Source organism: Drosophila virilis, chromosome 5, assembly GCF_030788295.1.
Source record: "Drosophila virilis strain 15010-1051.87 chromosome 5, Dvir_AGI_RSII-ME, whole genome shotgun sequence".
In the NCBI taxonomy this organism is placed as follows: Eukaryota; Metazoa; Arthropoda; class Insecta; order Diptera; family Drosophilidae; genus Drosophila; species Drosophila virilis.
This window is the reverse complement of record NC_091547.1, coordinates 2,602,830-2,619,464: the sequence shown is the minus strand read 5'-3', so window position 1 is coordinate 2,619,464 and position 16,635 is coordinate 2,602,830. Positions and strand designations below refer to the sequence as shown.

Below are 16,635 nucleotides of genomic sequence, written 5' to 3'. Positions count from 1 at the left end.
ATATAAATATATTTTATTTTATAAGATAATCTAATATGAACTTTAAATGTTTCAGATCAGCCTTCAAAATGCAAGGACTCCTGCCTTATATGGGCTTAAACTCAAGTAAGTGCAAGTTGTGTTTATATTCATTTATATTTTAATATTTTCTGAGTCTCACAAGTTTCATGTCCATTTATTTGCTAGTGTATTTTGTGAATACCTTAAATACTTTAAGCGTAACTGTTTGACCCACCCTCGTTTGGGTTCGTTGTTTGCACAAAGGTTGGCTGCAACATGTTGCAAGCTGCCCAGATCGGCAACAGATCCTTGCACGTGAGTGCAGCAAACGAATTGAGTCCATGTCTGGCGTCTGAGCCGTCATTCGGGCCATTAATGCCCATTATTGCGGCTTGATAATGGCTTGGGAAAGCTTCTCACTCGCTTCTCTCAAATTGTGACGGCAATCAAATCAATTATTTATCGATGCGGGAAAAAGTCGTGTTAACGGCCCCGGGTTAAAACTCAAGAATTCGTTGGCCAAAACTCTTGGGCGGGCGGGCAAGCCGGCAGGAGAGCACACTCAAGCATTTATCAAATGGCCAACAGGTGATTTGTCAGCGCACTTCACACACATAGTCGCACACATACACACGCACACACACCCATCATGTTCATCAATGTTTATTTACAAGTGTTTTTCATGCCATTTTTTTTTTTGTCGCCGTCAGTAATTTTTTATTTTCTCACAAATTTACAACTTGTTTAAATTTGCAACAACTACAGCGATTATTGCAGTTAGCAGCTTACTATTTTACAAATTGTTTTTTATACCCTCAGTATGTTGAAAATGTATAAAAATAGGGTATATTGTTTTGTGCAAATGTATGCCACAGGCAGGAGGAAGGAAGAATTGATCAGCACATATTGTGTAAAAATTTTGGATCAGAAGTTGGTCTAGACTTGACTTTTGTAATATATATAATCTGTAATACTTTATGCAGAAGTTGGAGCTAGATACATTTAGCTATACGATATAGAGCATACAGATAAAAATGATTTCACTTTTTGGACAAAGCCTTGCTCTTTGGTAAGCACAGACTTTATTATGCCATATTTTTGCCTTCAAAATCTTGTGAGAATCGTACAATAGAAACCGGAGTTAATTGAGAATGTATGGAAGGAGCTCCTTCCAGCTTGGAGTGCCTGCAACGGCAGCGTGGCACTGGACTGAGGGTATTTGGCAGTCGTACACGCCCGACTAGAGCACTCTTCTTTTATATTTGTTTTTAGATTTTTATATTTGCTTTTGCAGCATTTGTTCAAAGTGATTTATTGTCGCTTATTTACTGCCCGTTGGCCAATTGTGAAATTTGTTTCAACTGGCCAGCTACGCGCTTCTGCCACAGTAGCCGCTCGCCCAGTCACAAAACAGCTTGACATTTATAAGAGGGGAGCGGGGGGGTTGGCTCTGAAAAACGGCTAGGGGACAGGGAGGTGGGTCAATTAATGCCGTTGTCTGGCGAGTCCAAGACACATGGAGCAGTGGCAACTGCGCTGTCTCCTGTGGGCCAAGTCTAATGCATTTCTTGGATACGTGTCGCTTTAATTGATTTACCATTTATGCAAATTTCGGCCAAGTGTTTGTTAACATGTTCTGAACTTGGCTTTCAAGCTCTGCAAGCTGCATACAACTAGTATATATATATATATATATCTTAGTCTTTAGCATGAATTGATGACATTTTAAGTAACAGTCGGTCGCTTGGCTTATTAAATGCAATTACGTTAATTTACACAATTTTGTTCAAGCGTTGACAGGCAATAACACAGTTCATAACTCAGCAAATCAGAAAATCGCAGCAGCAGCAACAATAGCTACAACAGCAACAACTGTGAGGAGAATAACAACAACAACAACACACAGGTGTTTGTCATGGCCCATTGTCTCTGGCAGCGAGTGCTATACTTAGTTTCGATTGTTAGTACGTTTTTTTCGTTATACCCTTAAAGCATTGAGAATCGGCAACGAGGGTATAATGGCTAAGTGCAAGGGTATGTAACAGAAAGCGGAACAAGACATTTGCGATCCCTCAATGTACATACGACGAGAGTTAGATATAAATAATAATAAGATAAGATAACATTAACTTGCCGTTGACTTTGATAACACTAGTTATCGGTGTATGGGACTTTTCCCAATATTTATAAGTATATATATAAAGAAGGAAGCTACTTTGTTTGTCAGTTCCTCGCTGGTTGCAAAGTATCTGTTAGTCGGTCACTCCCAACTAGATCAGTCTTAGCTGTTTTCTTATTTATTTGCAGTTTGCAAACGTGACTCATCATCGCTGGCATTAACTGTAATTTGGTTCCTAGAAAGATGAGCCAGCCTTCAACAGCTATTCGCTTTGGGCCAGGCTGTAAAGCTCTTCGTCTCTCCCTCTATCAAATGGCCAATTGTTGTCATTCTTTGAGTGTTACCAAGATTAACAGCTCATTGTCGTGCACAGCTGCGGCATTTTATTATACACTGCCTGCCAATAAATATGGTAAGGTTGTGAGAATGCAGGGAATATAAGTATATTTTGAAGGGAATATATATGGGGTATCTATAAGGGGAATATAGATATTCTGGATGAGACCATGCTCTTTGCCATATGAAGATGAGGTGTTATATATAACTATAAATAAAAGCTTCTTCTGTAATCATAAGAACTCGTTTCATAGAAATTTTTCTTTATAAACCTATATACCCAGAATAATTGATAGACTGACTAACTGACTGACTGATTGATAAACAGCACATAGCTCAGACATTACGAGTTGCAAAGCTGAAACAACACCAAGACCAGCTGGAATAACAATGGCAACATTAACGGAAAGCCTATTGAAACAGGGTATATATATGTTTGTCAGTTGAGCTGTTTATGAACGTGTAGGATCAGACGTCTAATGAAAATCGATCTATTGATCATAGAATGACCCACATACCTGAGATTCTATTGCTGTTTTTTACGACAGCTTTTATTATGTGCTAAGATTGTTAAGTTCAATATAATTGTTCTATGGCAAATAGCTGCAAAGGCGTCTTTATGACAAACAAACGTCTCTTGATTGCCAACTAACATTTTAGCTAGAAAAAAAGAGACGCTAACAACTGTTTTAACTGCCAAATGATGGGGTATTTTAGTCGCCCAGCTGTTATTTGTGTGAAGTATAGAGACAGCTTTAGCTAATTTGATTTAATGTGTTTTTTTTTTTTTGTGATTGTAATCTTTTGATTATAGCTATTTAGATAAATCAAAAAAATTAATTAGTCTGCAAGTTCTCTGCTTAAGTCTTTTGATTTGGGGCAAATGTCATCTAATCCACATATCCAAAATGAAAACTATATAGAATCAGCGATTGAAACCATTTAATTAATGTACATTCAAGGCAGGCCAAATGCAATAAAAAGTGCTGCAGCTCGGCTGTCAGACACATTAAAATCAGAAGCGTGAAACAATAAAATAATAACTCAAAATTTTCCAGCTAATAAACAAATTTGTTCAAAGCAGCCCAAAACAAAACAAATTGTGGGCGTAATAAAATCTCTTTACTTTATTTATATAGTATTATTATTGTTCTTGGTATTATTGTTGCCGTTGTTGTTGTTTTTGATTTTTGTTTGTAGCGGGAACTCAGAAGAGGAAAGGGAAGGGGGACGAGAACGGGAAAGGCAAGAGCAACGCTTGGTTTCACATTTCCCCGCGGCGCTTCCGTTGTCAGGGAACAGCCACTAGAGCGCTCCAATCTGTGGCACAATGAAGGCCCATTGGCCAGATTGGCCACGTAACGCTAACAAATCACATAATTTTAGCAGTAGAGCGGCTCGCGTGACGTAACACGAATTAGCGTTACGTAACGTGACGTAACTAACGTCAGAAATGTGCTTGATGGAAAAATACGAAAAAGATTCCGATAAAGAGGGAAATGATATATATATATATATATATATATAAATGTTGGTATACAAATTTCTTATTTACTTAGCGAAAGAACTAAACTATTTACAGGGAATGGTAGTATAACAATAATACTAGATAATACTAGGGTATCCACCAGAGGGGATTCGATTTATCGCGTACTTCTAGAGTTTCATAATTTTAAAGGCAGAGTCTTCAAGATTCCACAGTTGTTAGACTTAGAGATCCGCCTTTAGTAACATTATTTGATAGTCAATGTTCGTGTCACGCTCAAGGACTCACGCGCTCACCTCTAGTGCGGAATGACTGCAACAAATCGCATTTGTCATAGAGAGCAAGAGAGTGCGAACGCCAGAGGGACAGAGAGAACATTTGATATGCTGTTTGCATTGGAAAATTGGGCTAAACTGCGATTGCCCACAAACAGGTGTAAACTGAGCTGGCAAAGCAGACAGGAAGGCTTTGGGCGTGAGTTCCATCGATAATAACAACAGCATCCAATTACGGCTCGCGGATTTATTAACAAGGCCTCGCAAATGCCTTTGGCATTTGGCATTGTCTACGTAATTAGGCAACAACGCGCAGGCTGGCCAGCGCATCCGACAGATACAAAACTCATGCAACAGCCGTGCTCGAGTGCTAATTGAAGGGAAAGGTAAAAGGGAAACACTAGCAGCTGCAGCGAGCTGTGCGGGGTCAGGTAAAATCTCGCTCTTATCGCCGCATGTTGCATGTTGCATGTGTTTAGACGCTGACTTTCTCCCAGAGATAGGGCCAAAATAGAAGTGAGCCTAGGTCCGGGCAAAAGGTCACAGCTTAAGCGCTGGCGCCAGACAAATTGTTCACTAATTGGTTTATTAAGTTCTCAGCCAAGTAAAAGGCTATAAAGGGTATATCTGGGGTCAGCTCTTAATGGTAGGTGTGACAGGATGCCATAGAAAACACATGGCCTTGATAAGTTTGTTAAGAGTTTGATATTTTATTTTATTTATTATGCCCTTTAATGTGCATGAAAAGGGTATATTGGTTTTATTTAAATATATCTGCGACAAGTCTCTAGACATAAAACTGCTTGTCCTATAACGACATCTATCGAAACTTCCCTCCTTGGTAGATGTCGGGAATTATACGAGCTAGATACTTGATACTTTAACCTAGGTTAAACTATTTTTCTAGCAGATCAAAGTTTGTTTTATGTTATCCATAACTTGGTCCGTTCGCCTTTAAATCGATAAATCGATTAATTTCGAGATCTCGAACAATAAATTCATCAACAAAGCAATTCAGTTCAACTAAAGTGTTGAATTAAACTTTATTGAATTTAATTACAATTTTACATAAACTGGAAAGTCGTTTTACAATATATTAGCATATAGTACATATGCATATAGCGTTTATATATAAATATATATATATTACGTTCCTTTTAATTCACGTTTAATTATCCTTGTATAATTTTAAATTTAGTTATATATGCATGTATATATACACACACAAACATGTGCATATATATATATAAATATATAGTTCATGTTGAATATTCCATAATAAGGTAGTTAGGTATATATATTAATTAAAAAATGTTATATGTATATATAAATATATATATATACATATATATATACATATGTTTGTGTGTGTATGTGTGTGTGACATAAAAGTTGAGTTAACAGTTTCTGCCTCTTGTTAAATTTTCGATAAATTTGCATTTGATTCTACAAAGTCTGGTGCGAAATTTAATACAATTAAGCAACGTAATTTAGTTGGTGTTTTCAATTAAATAGTTCATAGTTTTTTTTTTTTTTTTTTTTTTTTTTTTTTGTTTTTATCTTCATCTTAGAACTGGGACTTTTAGAAGTTACAACACGTTTTCATAGCACTTTGAAAGTTCTTAGGACATAGTCTAACTATAAAACTGGGGAAGTTCTCCAATTAATTCAACAGATATGTGAATAGCAATTTGTTTAAGCTAGAATAAATTGCAAGTATAAAATTTATTGAATATCAACAATTGGTGTTGTGTGTATTTAGTTTAGAGTTAAGAGTTTATAGTCATACATATATCATAAAACAGTGTTGGAAAATGTGTATGGATACTAGGAAACTAGAATTAGGGCATTAATATGACTATAATATATTTCATTAAAGTTTTAGTTCGAATATATATATGTTTAGCATATACTTACAAACATTTCTATGTATTTTACGATAGTATATGGTGTTTTTTTTTTGTTGTTTGTTTTATCTATTTTCGTTTATAATTAAAATTAAATTGTTTATTAGATTTTAGTTTTAGTGCCAATTGGCTTAAGGTACTTTAAGTTTTTCTTTGCCTTGTGGCGCTTTTTCTGGTTTCCATTTTAACTAGAGCTTTTAAACACACTTAGGTATTGGTGACTAGTTAGCCCCGCCCACTTGTTGTGTGCTTGCCAAAGACTGTATAGTGTAGAGTGTGTGTGTGTGTGTGTGTGTGTGTGTTTAGTAGTAGTATTATTAATAGCTTTAAGTATATATATATATGTATATGTGCAAATATTGCACATGCTTTTGCATATCCACGACATAACATGTAACAAAGGAGCTTTACAAAGCTTTATTTCTTCTTTTACGTTTAGCTCTAAAATTGATTGCAATTCTTTATAAGTCATTAAGTAGAGAAAATCTTTTTAGTCTTCAATTCAGATTAGTTTTTCGTTTAAGTACATAAGTAGTTATATATATATATATATATATATATATATATATATATATATATATATATATATATATATATATATATATATATATATATATATATATATATATATATATATATATATATATATATACATTCAAAGAAATGCAATTGAAGAGTTAAGAGTAGGTGTGCAAATAATTTTCGACATCTAGTTAAATAGTTAGTTAACAATTTATAATCGATCTAAATGTGGCTTCACCGGTTGAGCCCTCAACAAACTGCGCCTAGGGATTGTTCAAAATTTATACGAGCAACGCCGGGAAATATCTTCTAGTATAGTATATAGATTAACTCACAGCCCAAATGCAATGAGTTACTTTGCACTTGCCCAACGCTAGCAAGAAATTTAGTGTGTGTGTGTGTGTGTGTGTGTATCTCAATTCTTATGTATAATGACAAGATTTATTCCAATTTCCTATGTCTGAGGCGTGCTGGAGAGGTATGTCTATATAAATTGTATGTACTTGTATGCGAAGGATTCGTATTTGAACAAAGTATCTTTCTCAGAAACGTATCTATATACAATTTCTATGCCAGTTGCAGTTCATCTGATTGTATAACTATGTATAGTATATATATATATTTATTTGTTTTATGAAAGCTAACAATGTGGACGGACAAAAATAATTTACAAAAATTCTTGTATTGTTACATTTAGTTTGAAAATCGAAAATTTTCGTTATCGTTTAGCTGTCGCCTAATCTGAACTATTATATTTTTCATTTATATATATTTTGTTGGGGACCGTTTGAAAGGTTGAACATTAGTTAAATATATCGATTTATCGATTGTTATTAAAGTTTCTTCTTTAGTTTTGCATGCATATTGTTTTATTTGATTGCTAGACTACAAAGTCACACAAAGTTCCAGACTTGGCTTTAAGTACTTGCGTTAAACAAATTAGCATCGAGTTCTTAGTTTTTGCTTATAGAGCATACATAAAGTTGGAAAATTATCAAAGAAAACAAAGAAAAAGATCAACTAGCAATGTTTTCAACATGATATTTTGTTTTCGCTGCTGCTGGCTAGCTCTTCGATTTTAGAAATCAACAACAACATTGGACTTTTGAGCTGAGCTTTAAAGTAAAAGCACAGTTAATATAATACTATATAACTATATATATACATATATATATGTATGTATATATATGTATTAAAATCGAAAATTAATGCTTTAGATTTTACACGCTGTTTTAGAAACAAGCTTAGTACGCAGAGCTGAATTCAAAATACAATAAAATAGACTAGTTTTAAAGTTTTCAATTAGAGCTAATTATATATATATACAAATGTATCTACTATTATATAGGATATATTTATGTTTATATTGGTTTAGGTTTAAGTATTTATCATAGACTTAATTTTCTTTGCTACACTTGGAGTTAAAAAGTTTTCGAAGGCTTCGTTAATAAGTTCTTTTGAGTTGACAAATGGAAAAGTAGAGCTCTCTCTTGTGAAGAATTTTCTTTATATATATGTATATGTATACATATAAAATTCAAAACCTAACATATGCTACGTTTACAAAGTTTCAAAATTAATCGTTTAGTACAATCATATATATATATATATTAAAGTACCGTACATGTATTAAAATTCGTTATGCAAATGAATAAAAGTGCAGATATTGCTACTACAATTTATATAGATATATATATATATATAGATATAGATATATCATATAAAGTAAGAAACGAAAGTTCCACTACAAGAGGTGCTGCGTGTCTTAATAAACAATTATGAAAGTAGAAAGTTTCACTCAGTTGTTAAAGCTATTAATAAATTCTTATTGAACATAGTTTTATATATCGCTTATCGATCGTTTCTCTCTTCCAAGCTTAAAATTCACTTAGTTGGAAGCTGCGCTCATTGATTGGGTTGCATGTGCTGCACATTGTTGCTGTGCAGGAATAGAATATATATATTTATTTACTTTAATTATAAGTATAGAGATTTATCTGAAACTCACCTATTTTCACTATGGCATACTGACATTTCCTGCTGCCCTTGATACTGCAAGTTTTGAAGGTATTCCGCCCTGCGTTGGTGCACCAGCTTCTCTTTTTCGGCTCGCTCTCTCTGTAGTCTATATCGATAAGGAGGCACAGAGATTAGTATTTGATTTAGGATAAGTTTTTACTTAAACTATAAAATAGAACTAAAATAAAATTGGCTGGCAGGAGAATGTAAGTGGAAGAGAAGTAATCGATATCAATTAAATTTGTTTCCCTTCCAATATCCGATCGATTATATGTGAATTTAATCAGTTTAAGCAATCGACTTTTGGCCATAATCGGTCGATCGGATTTTTATATATATTTTATCGATTGCCTGAAGTAAATAATCAATAACTTTTTGCTACCCTTCCATTGTCATCTTACCAAAGTCGTCAAGTTGCCATCCCAAATGCTAGCGTGCAAAATGTGTGTACAATTTTTAGATCTCAACATGACTTGGAACTATTTAAACTTAAGAGAATAGTCAAATATTGGGCTCTAATGCTTACTTGATGCGTGATTGTCTCATGAACTGTTGTATTTTTCTGGCAGCCTGGTTTTGTGTAGACTGGGAATAAGTACGTCTGATTGTTGAGGGAGAGAAAGGGATATTAATATATCTATCCAGAATAAATGTTAATCTCCGGTCACACTCACTTCAATGGACCCGACGGACTCGTCTCCTTGGGCGTGCTAGGCTGTGAGCCGAGCTCGTGCTGCTGTTGCTGATCCTGTTTGTAGTGATCATAGAAGCTGGACAGGCATTGCGAGTTGCTGCTCACGCTGCCGTGTTCGCTGCCCGTGCCTCCCAGCTGCGACTTCTTGAAGCGCTTGTTCCGCCGATACGAGCGATACCCGTGCTGAATTACCAGCGCCGCGTTGGTCATCTGCCTGTAGTAGGCATATTGCTTATAACGACGATAATAGTTCTGTATAACGATGGCGGCCGTGCGCTCCTTGTTCTGCTCCTCCAGCTTCTGGCGGCCCTTGTACGAGCGATACGCCTTTTGTATGCACTTGGCCGCCTCGTAAAGTTCCCGCTGTTCGGTGTCCGTCAGCGTTAGCTTGGAGAAATCAGCCTCGAATGGATACTGGGATATGCTCGAGGCGTGCAGGAACTCAGTCAGCTGTTTGGTGGAAGGCGGCGGACTTGGTGAGCTGACCGAGGGATCGGTGCCCAGTATGGAGTAGCTGGCCGGCGATTGCAATGGCCCCGAACTGGCCGGACTCAGGCTGGAGCAGGGCGTACTCACGTCGTGATAGCGATAGCTGTGATCCTGAAAATCGAAACTGAAGTCGCTGTCGAAATGCGTGTTGGGCAGCGAGTCGAGCAGCGGGTCCATGAAGCTATCTGTCAGCGCCGAGGACTCGGAGGTGAGCGGCTCCGTCAGTGGACTGCCCAGCACCATCATCTCATCCGCCTCGTTCTGACAAGAGAAGCACCAAATATTATCAGCCAAAATATTTTAATTATTCATAGGGTAACTCACCTTAATGCGCTCCGGCATGGCGGCGATAATGTGTTCCGCCAGCGTCAGAACCTTTGCATCCGAATCCCCTGAAAGTAGGCCACGCAAAATGAAATGAGCTAACCTAGGGATTTGGCCAACAAAGCATTACAGATCAAAGAACGAGTCTACAGTATATGCTGCTGTGTTTTAGTAGTTGTTTAATATACATCGACAAGCACTTCGGATATGTGTTGCGAGGGCAGCTCCAAAAGATATCAAAGTGCGGCTAAGCCAATTTATAAACCAATAAATATCTGGACCGAATATATTTAGGCAAATATTAACAACCACATAAAGCATATATATTCTCGATCAATATCAGCAGCTGAAACTTTACTGCTATGTCCGTCTGTTTCTATGCAAACTAGACTATCTTTTTTGAAGCTAAGTATCTTCGTGAATGTTTGGCTACGATCGTTTATCTGTAATAGGCAGGTAACATATTGGTTCGTACCGATAGGAATAGAAATATCAATAGGAATAGAATAGGAATGATAGAATAAAAATTAACATCTTATTTTCAAGGTATTCTAACTAAAACTTGGCAAGTGCGCTTTTTATATCTCTTCAGATAATCTGTCGGAAATAGAATTGCAGGAATTTTTAAGCCACGTCTACAAAGCTATTTAATCTTTCGATTTTTTTCTCCTTATATTTATTTGCATATTTTTTTTTTGTAAGCATTTCGTAACTTCTTTAAACTGCCCTCGTTTGTGTTTGTGTATATGTGCGTGTTAGTTTCGAGTACCCACACACACACACACACACACACTTGAATACTTATTTACAGAATGAGTACATTTTGAATATATTTACAGTTCTTTGTTTTTGTGGTTAGGCTGCGTGTGTGTATATATATGTGTGTGTGTGTGTGTGTGTGCGTGTGTGTGTTAATGTTAGTGTATACATCGATATTAACGCACATTTAAGGTTAGTTCTAATCACACAAATACATATGCTGAACGTTTAATACGAGTACAATATATAGATACACATATATGCATGTATGTGTGTATGTATGTTTGCGGGAATGTGGCACTCATAAACGCATTCATATGAATATGAATACACTCATATGCATATTGCATGGCATTAGCAATTTACATCAATAGAAATGAACATTTACATAGATTAATTTAGATATTACGGCCACGCCAATGTGTGTGTGTGTGTGTGTGTATGTGTATATATATATATGCAACAACAACAATTAGCAACAGCAATCAACAACAACATTGAGAGAAAGACAGCAAGAAAGAGAGAGAGAGATAGAGAGAGAGAGAGAGACAGAGCGAGCGAGCGAACTATACACAAAATGCACATTAGATTTGATGGCCGCCCCCGCCCCGCAACAACCCGTTACGTTACGATACGTTACGATATTACGTGATTACGTTAAGTGGTTAGCATAGTTTCTGTATAATCTAGTTTTGATTAGGGTGTTCTTTTAGCGGTCTCACTGACCTACGACAGCATCGTTGAGCCCATTGTTTAGGGTTGTGTCGGTCACGCTCGTCGAATTCTCATCGCAATCAATGCTTTTCTCGTTAATGGGGCTCGACTCGCCCGTGGATACCTCGCCTGGTGTTTAGAATTTAGCGAGAGTTTCGTTTTTAAGCATATATATAGTATAGTCGCACACAGTAAAATTGACTAATTGACATGGATTAGCTCATGGCCAACACTTACACAGCGCGAAATCCATTTTACGCAGCGGCGACAACAAACCGGAGCAATTGTTGCCGCTCAGCGAGTCCAGCGGCGAGTCCGCGCCCAGCGCATAGTTATCGTGCGGCTCAAAGTTTCTAAAAATAAACAAAATTTAAGATGAAAATATAGAGTATAGTTAGAAAAACTCACCCATGCAGCCTGGCGAGCGGCTTGCCGGGTTTGCTGCGCATGTCCATGTTGATGCCGCTGTCAATGGAAGAACGCTTCGAGTAGCGACTGCTGTTATTTGGCGGACTTTGATTGCTGTGAATTGATGGGAATTAAGCACTAAGCTGAATACAAAATTCAAATTAAAAACCGGCAAATGGACTAACCTGTGCAGCGCAACGGGTCGCAGAAAGACGCCATCGTGTCGGCGCTGCAGTTCCAGCTCGTAGACACTATAGCTGGACTCCTCCGTGGTTGCCTCGACGGCCAGATTCATGGAGAGATTGGCCAGACCGCCGCGCAGCTGCGGCTTGCGGCAGCGCTCCTTCTCCAGACGGCATATTTGCTGTATCAGCTGTTTGTGCCCCTTGAGGCTGGCCAGGTCGAGGGGCGTGTGGTGCGCCTGCGTCTTAATCTTCAGAGCATTGTGATTCCATTTGTAGAGCAGCAGTGTGCACTCCAAATGGCCACGGACACAGGCCCAGGCCAGGGGCGTGAAGCCATGCACATCCTGGCTGAGCGCATCCAGCTCCGTCTCCAATATGATATGTGGATTCTCGGCGCGCCAGTTGAGCATGGCGCCCACCAGCTTGGCATAGCCCAAGGCGGCGGCCAGATGCAACAGCGTCATGCCGCGCAGACCCACGCTCCAGTTGGCCGCGGTGCTGGGCGCGCTCCAGGCGTGCTTCGTCAGCCGGTGGCAATAGAGCACCAGCTTCTCCTCGAAGTTTGGCTCCAGAAAGAGGGAAGTCTGATCGATCTGCAGGGAGGGAGGCGGGGAGATATAATAGAGATGTCATCTTATGAGAGGAGAAGATGTTCCTTGGCTTACCGTTAGCTCGTTCTCCAGCTTGAGCTGCAGCTTCTCGTCGATGGTGGAGAGACGATTCAGGAGCGTGAACTTGTACAGGCAATCGTTGGAGCTGCTCGCATCGAAGGGTGCATCCGCGAGCAGCGATAGCTTGTACTCGAACATGGCCGCATTGGAGACCAAATAACCGCCGCAGGCCACCTGCAGTGTGACCAGACCCGCCTCGTGGGCGGGGCAATAGCAGCGGAGAACGCCCTCCTGCACCAGAACCGTGGGCACGGGCTGTGCATCGAACAAGACCGTATAACAGCCGCCATCGCTCGTCCAGGGTCCGGCGACAAGCACCTTGACCCCGCCCTCCGTGTACGACCATTCCGGACTGAAGTCGCAAATGTTAAGCAGCTTGCGCTGCGTCGCCTGCGTGGGCGTGGCAATGCCAGGATACGAACTGACGCCGCCAGCCTGACTATGCACCTGCTCGAGCGCCGTGTTGTTAAGCGCCTGCTTGTCATCCAAATCCAGTTCGGGGAACTCCACCAGCATATCGAAAGCATCCAGATGGGCGAACACATCCGCCGTATCCTCATCCTCGCGTGAGCTGTGCGCCTCTTGTTGTTGTTGCTGTTGCGTTTCGTGATTGTTGCTGTTGCTAGTGCTGCCACCAGCTGTTGCTGCTGTCGCTGTTACTGTTGCTGTTGCCGTCACATTGTTGCTATTGCTGCTGTAGGGCATATTGGCGATCAGTGTGCGCTGTATGTCCTCGTGCGACAGATCCAGCGTCTCATTGAAGAAACTCATCGATTCCGCCTGCTGCGGCTCATCCTCGTTGCTGTGGCTGCTGCTGCGGCTGCGACTGTTGCTGCTGTGGTTGTTGTGATTGTTGTGATTGTTGTTGTTATTATTTGGATTGCTGCTTTCGTCGCTGGCGCTTATTTGGCTGCTGTTGTCGCTGGAAGCATTGTAATTGGCACAACCATTGAGTATGTGGGCATCCGTGGCCTGATTGTTGCTGCTGTAGTTATTGTTGCCGCCCTGCTGCTGCTGATGCTGCTCGCTGCTGCTGCCCAACTCCAGCTGTCATTTAAATTTAATCAACATAAATAGCATAAATGCAGTTGATTTGCGGTCTAAGCCCCCAAAACCCCAAAACTTACCTCAGCGTGCGCATTGGCGCTCATTAAATTATCACAAGTTGCTGCTGCTGCTGCTGTTGTTGGTGTTGTTGTTGCTGTTGTCGTTGTAATTTGTTGCTGCTGATTGCCATCGATAATCGACTGTAAGGAACTGGAGCTGGACGTGGAAGGAGTGTTGCCAGCGGAAGACGTTGCTGTGAGCTGATTGCTGCTGCCGCTGCTCTGATGCTCAGGTGACATGCACATGGCCTCAACTGGGGGTTGGCTGCTGTTGCTGCCAACGCTGTTGCTGCTGTTGGGGGTGGCTGTCTGTTGCAATTTATAATAATGTTGCTGCTGCTGCTGCTGCTGTGTGTTGCTGGCAGCAGTCGCTTGCTGCTGCTGATTGTATGTAAAATTATTGCTGTTGTTGTTCACATTTAATTCGTTGTTTGTGTGAGCTGCTGCTGTTGTTGTTGTTGTTGTTGCTGTTAATTGCTTATTGCTGCTGTTATTTGTGTTGTGGCTGATTTTGTTGCTATTTGCGGTCAACTGCTGCTGCTGCTGCTGACTTTGGTTTTCAATTAGTTCCGTATCCATGACATTTGAGGCAGCGACTGTTGCTGCTGCTGCTGCTGTGGCTGCCTCTCTTGTTGTTGCCGTAATTGTTGTATTGGCAATTTGCAGGCGATGATTTAAATGTGCTGAGCTGTTGTTGCTGCTGCTGTTGTTGCTGTTGTTATTGTGTTGATTATGACTCTGATTGCCCTGATTGTGACTGGCAACAAAGCGCTGCAAGTTCAAGTGATGCTGCTGCTGTTGATATTGTTGTTGTTGTTGCTGCTGCTGCTGTTGTTGTTGCTGCTGCTGTTGCTGCTGTTGTTGTTGTTGCTGCTGCTGTTGCTGTATTAACAGATTGCTTCTTGAGGCCAGCATCTGATTGGCAGCACGATATTGCTGCTGATAGCTTGCCTCACTGTGATTGGTCTGTTGCTGCTGTTGTTGCTGGGGAATGATTTGAAACTTGATCGCCGACTCCTGCGGCAACTGCTGCGTCGCATTGTGATACTGCGCGTGCGGATTGTCCAAATGCAGCGTCGCCTCACGCTGCCTATGCCGCTCCGACCAGCGTGAATATAGCTGCAAATAGATGCGTTAATTCGCCGACCTCTGCCTCCTGCTACCATCTCCTATCTCCTCTCACCTTGCTGGCCACCACGACATTGGGCGTGCCATTGGCTGTGCTGTAGGCGTCATTGGGCCGCTTCTCCGACACGGATTTCAGGATACCGCCCGTGCGTCGCATAACGGGATGCGTGCAGGTCTTTCCATCCGCACAGGCAGCATCGCCGCAGCCGCAGTCGAGCTGCTTGACGAGCGCTGCCTGCCGCGAGAGGCGCTGCTTCTCCATCAGCTGGCACACAATTGACTCCACTGTTTCGGCCGTCTGTGGGAGCAATCAGCATATGAGTAACTGTTATACTACTTAGCTAGCTAGTGTAACTGTTATATTAGAAACTTCTCAGCTTGAGCCAATTTTATATCTGTTATAACTATTTCATTGCTGTGTTATTGTTATACTGTCTAACTTACTCTCTAACTTCTATTGTCGATAAACTGTTATACTGGAAAGCAATTGACATATGAGTAAATTATTTAGCTGGTATGCTAGCTAGAATTCGACACATGAGAAGCTGTCATATCTGTTATACTGACTGACTAGCTGTCTGTTAACTGTTATATTAGGTTTTATTTTAAATGTTATTTCTTTCCACTTATGGTGATACTTAAGCCTGTATAAGCTGTTATTATAAATGTGCTCTTGACTGTTACACTCGCCCTCATACCCACTGTTAGATGTTTACTGTTTTTCTAAATGTTATATATATAGGTGATTTTATTCTTACTGCTTTGAGAGGTGTTGTAACAATGTTCATACAAACTGTTATACTCACCGATATTTCTATATCATTGCCCGAATCAGAGTCCTCATCCGAATTAACTGTGGACACTGCGTATAATAGACATGCTTTTATACAGGCAGCAACTACTACCAAGTGTTATACTCACGCATAGGCTTCAGCTGGCTAACCAGCTCCTCTTTGGTCCACTCCTTCTTGTCGCCCCAGAGCGTGATGCTCGGCGCTATGACGGCCATTTTATTATCATCCGGATACGGTACATTCAGATAATGCACCAATACAATGTCCGGATTCTGTTTGTGGTTAGGGCAATAGAACAAGTCTGTCAAAAATATACACCCCCACCTCCCCCTCCCAGCGTGAGGCACCTACCTGCAATAGCCAGTAACATCTGCGATGAAATGTGGGCAATATGGCCGAGTGTACATAACAACCATAGATGCACTGTGGAGCAATTGGGAAATACGTTTAGCAAAGAAAACAAAAACAAGGGCATAAAAAATGTTAATATATAGGAATATATAGCTAAATATATAGATGTATAGCTCTGGCAGTTACACGCAGCGAATTGATTTAATTGGAAGACATAAAAAAGACGCAGCTCAAATTAAATTACCAAACGCCCACGCTAGGGGGCACCAAGAAAAAAAAATACTTAAGTCGGGGAGGTAAAAAAAACAAGGCAACTGCCAAAAATCAAACCCTTTGTGACTTACACAA

At 40.0% G+C, this 16,635-nt stretch overlaps 2 protein-coding genes across 16 annotated transcripts in view; one reads left to right on the top strand and one right to left on the bottom strand.

Annotated features, from left to right (window-relative positions):
* The window catches only part of LOC6636503 (uncharacterized), a 115,942-nt gene that overhangs the window by 73,329 nt on the left and 25,978 nt on the right, over positions 1-16,635 (top strand). For all 9 annotated transcript variants that reach the window (XM_070209965.1, XM_070209963.1, XM_070209960.1 and 6 more), the window contains exon 3: positions 56-105. The gene's annotated coding sequence lies outside the window, so the exon portion shown is untranslated. The remainder of the gene's footprint in view (positions 1-55; positions 106-16,635) is intronic.
* Camta (Calmodulin-binding transcription activator) overlaps positions 7,789-16,635 on the bottom strand; it is a 51,726-nt gene continuing 42,879 nt past the window's right edge. For 3 of the 7 annotated variants that reach the window (XM_032435827.2, XM_032435824.2, XM_032435826.2), the window contains 15 exons: positions 16,288-16,359; positions 16,064-16,208; positions 15,949-16,004; positions 15,198-15,440; positions 14,036-15,133; positions 12,903-13,955; positions 12,238-12,830; positions 12,053-12,166; positions 11,882-11,997; positions 11,657-11,773; positions 10,172-10,239; positions 9,339-10,108; positions 9,191-9,265; positions 8,654-8,770; positions 7,789-8,584 (listed from right to left, as the gene is read on the bottom strand). In XM_032435827.2, coding sequence (XP_032291718.1) covers positions 8,551-8,584; positions 8,654-8,770; positions 9,191-9,265; positions 9,339-10,108; positions 10,172-10,239; positions 11,657-11,773; positions 11,882-11,997; positions 12,053-12,166; positions 12,238-12,830; positions 12,903-13,955; positions 14,036-15,133; positions 15,198-15,440; positions 15,949-16,004; positions 16,064-16,208; positions 16,288-16,359 — 4,671 coding nt within the window. In that variant the 3' untranslated portion in view covers positions 7,789-8,550. Of the gene's footprint in view, positions 8,585-8,653; positions 8,771-9,065; positions 9,094-9,190; positions 9,266-9,338; positions 10,109-10,171; positions 10,275-11,656; positions 11,774-11,881; positions 11,998-12,052; positions 12,167-12,237; positions 12,831-12,902; positions 13,956-14,035; positions 15,134-15,197; positions 15,441-15,948; positions 16,005-16,063; positions 16,209-16,287; positions 16,360-16,635 lie in introns of those variants that run through there. The other 4 variants (XM_032435825.2, XM_032435828.2, XM_015168422.3 and 1 more) reach the window with 3 other exon arrangements.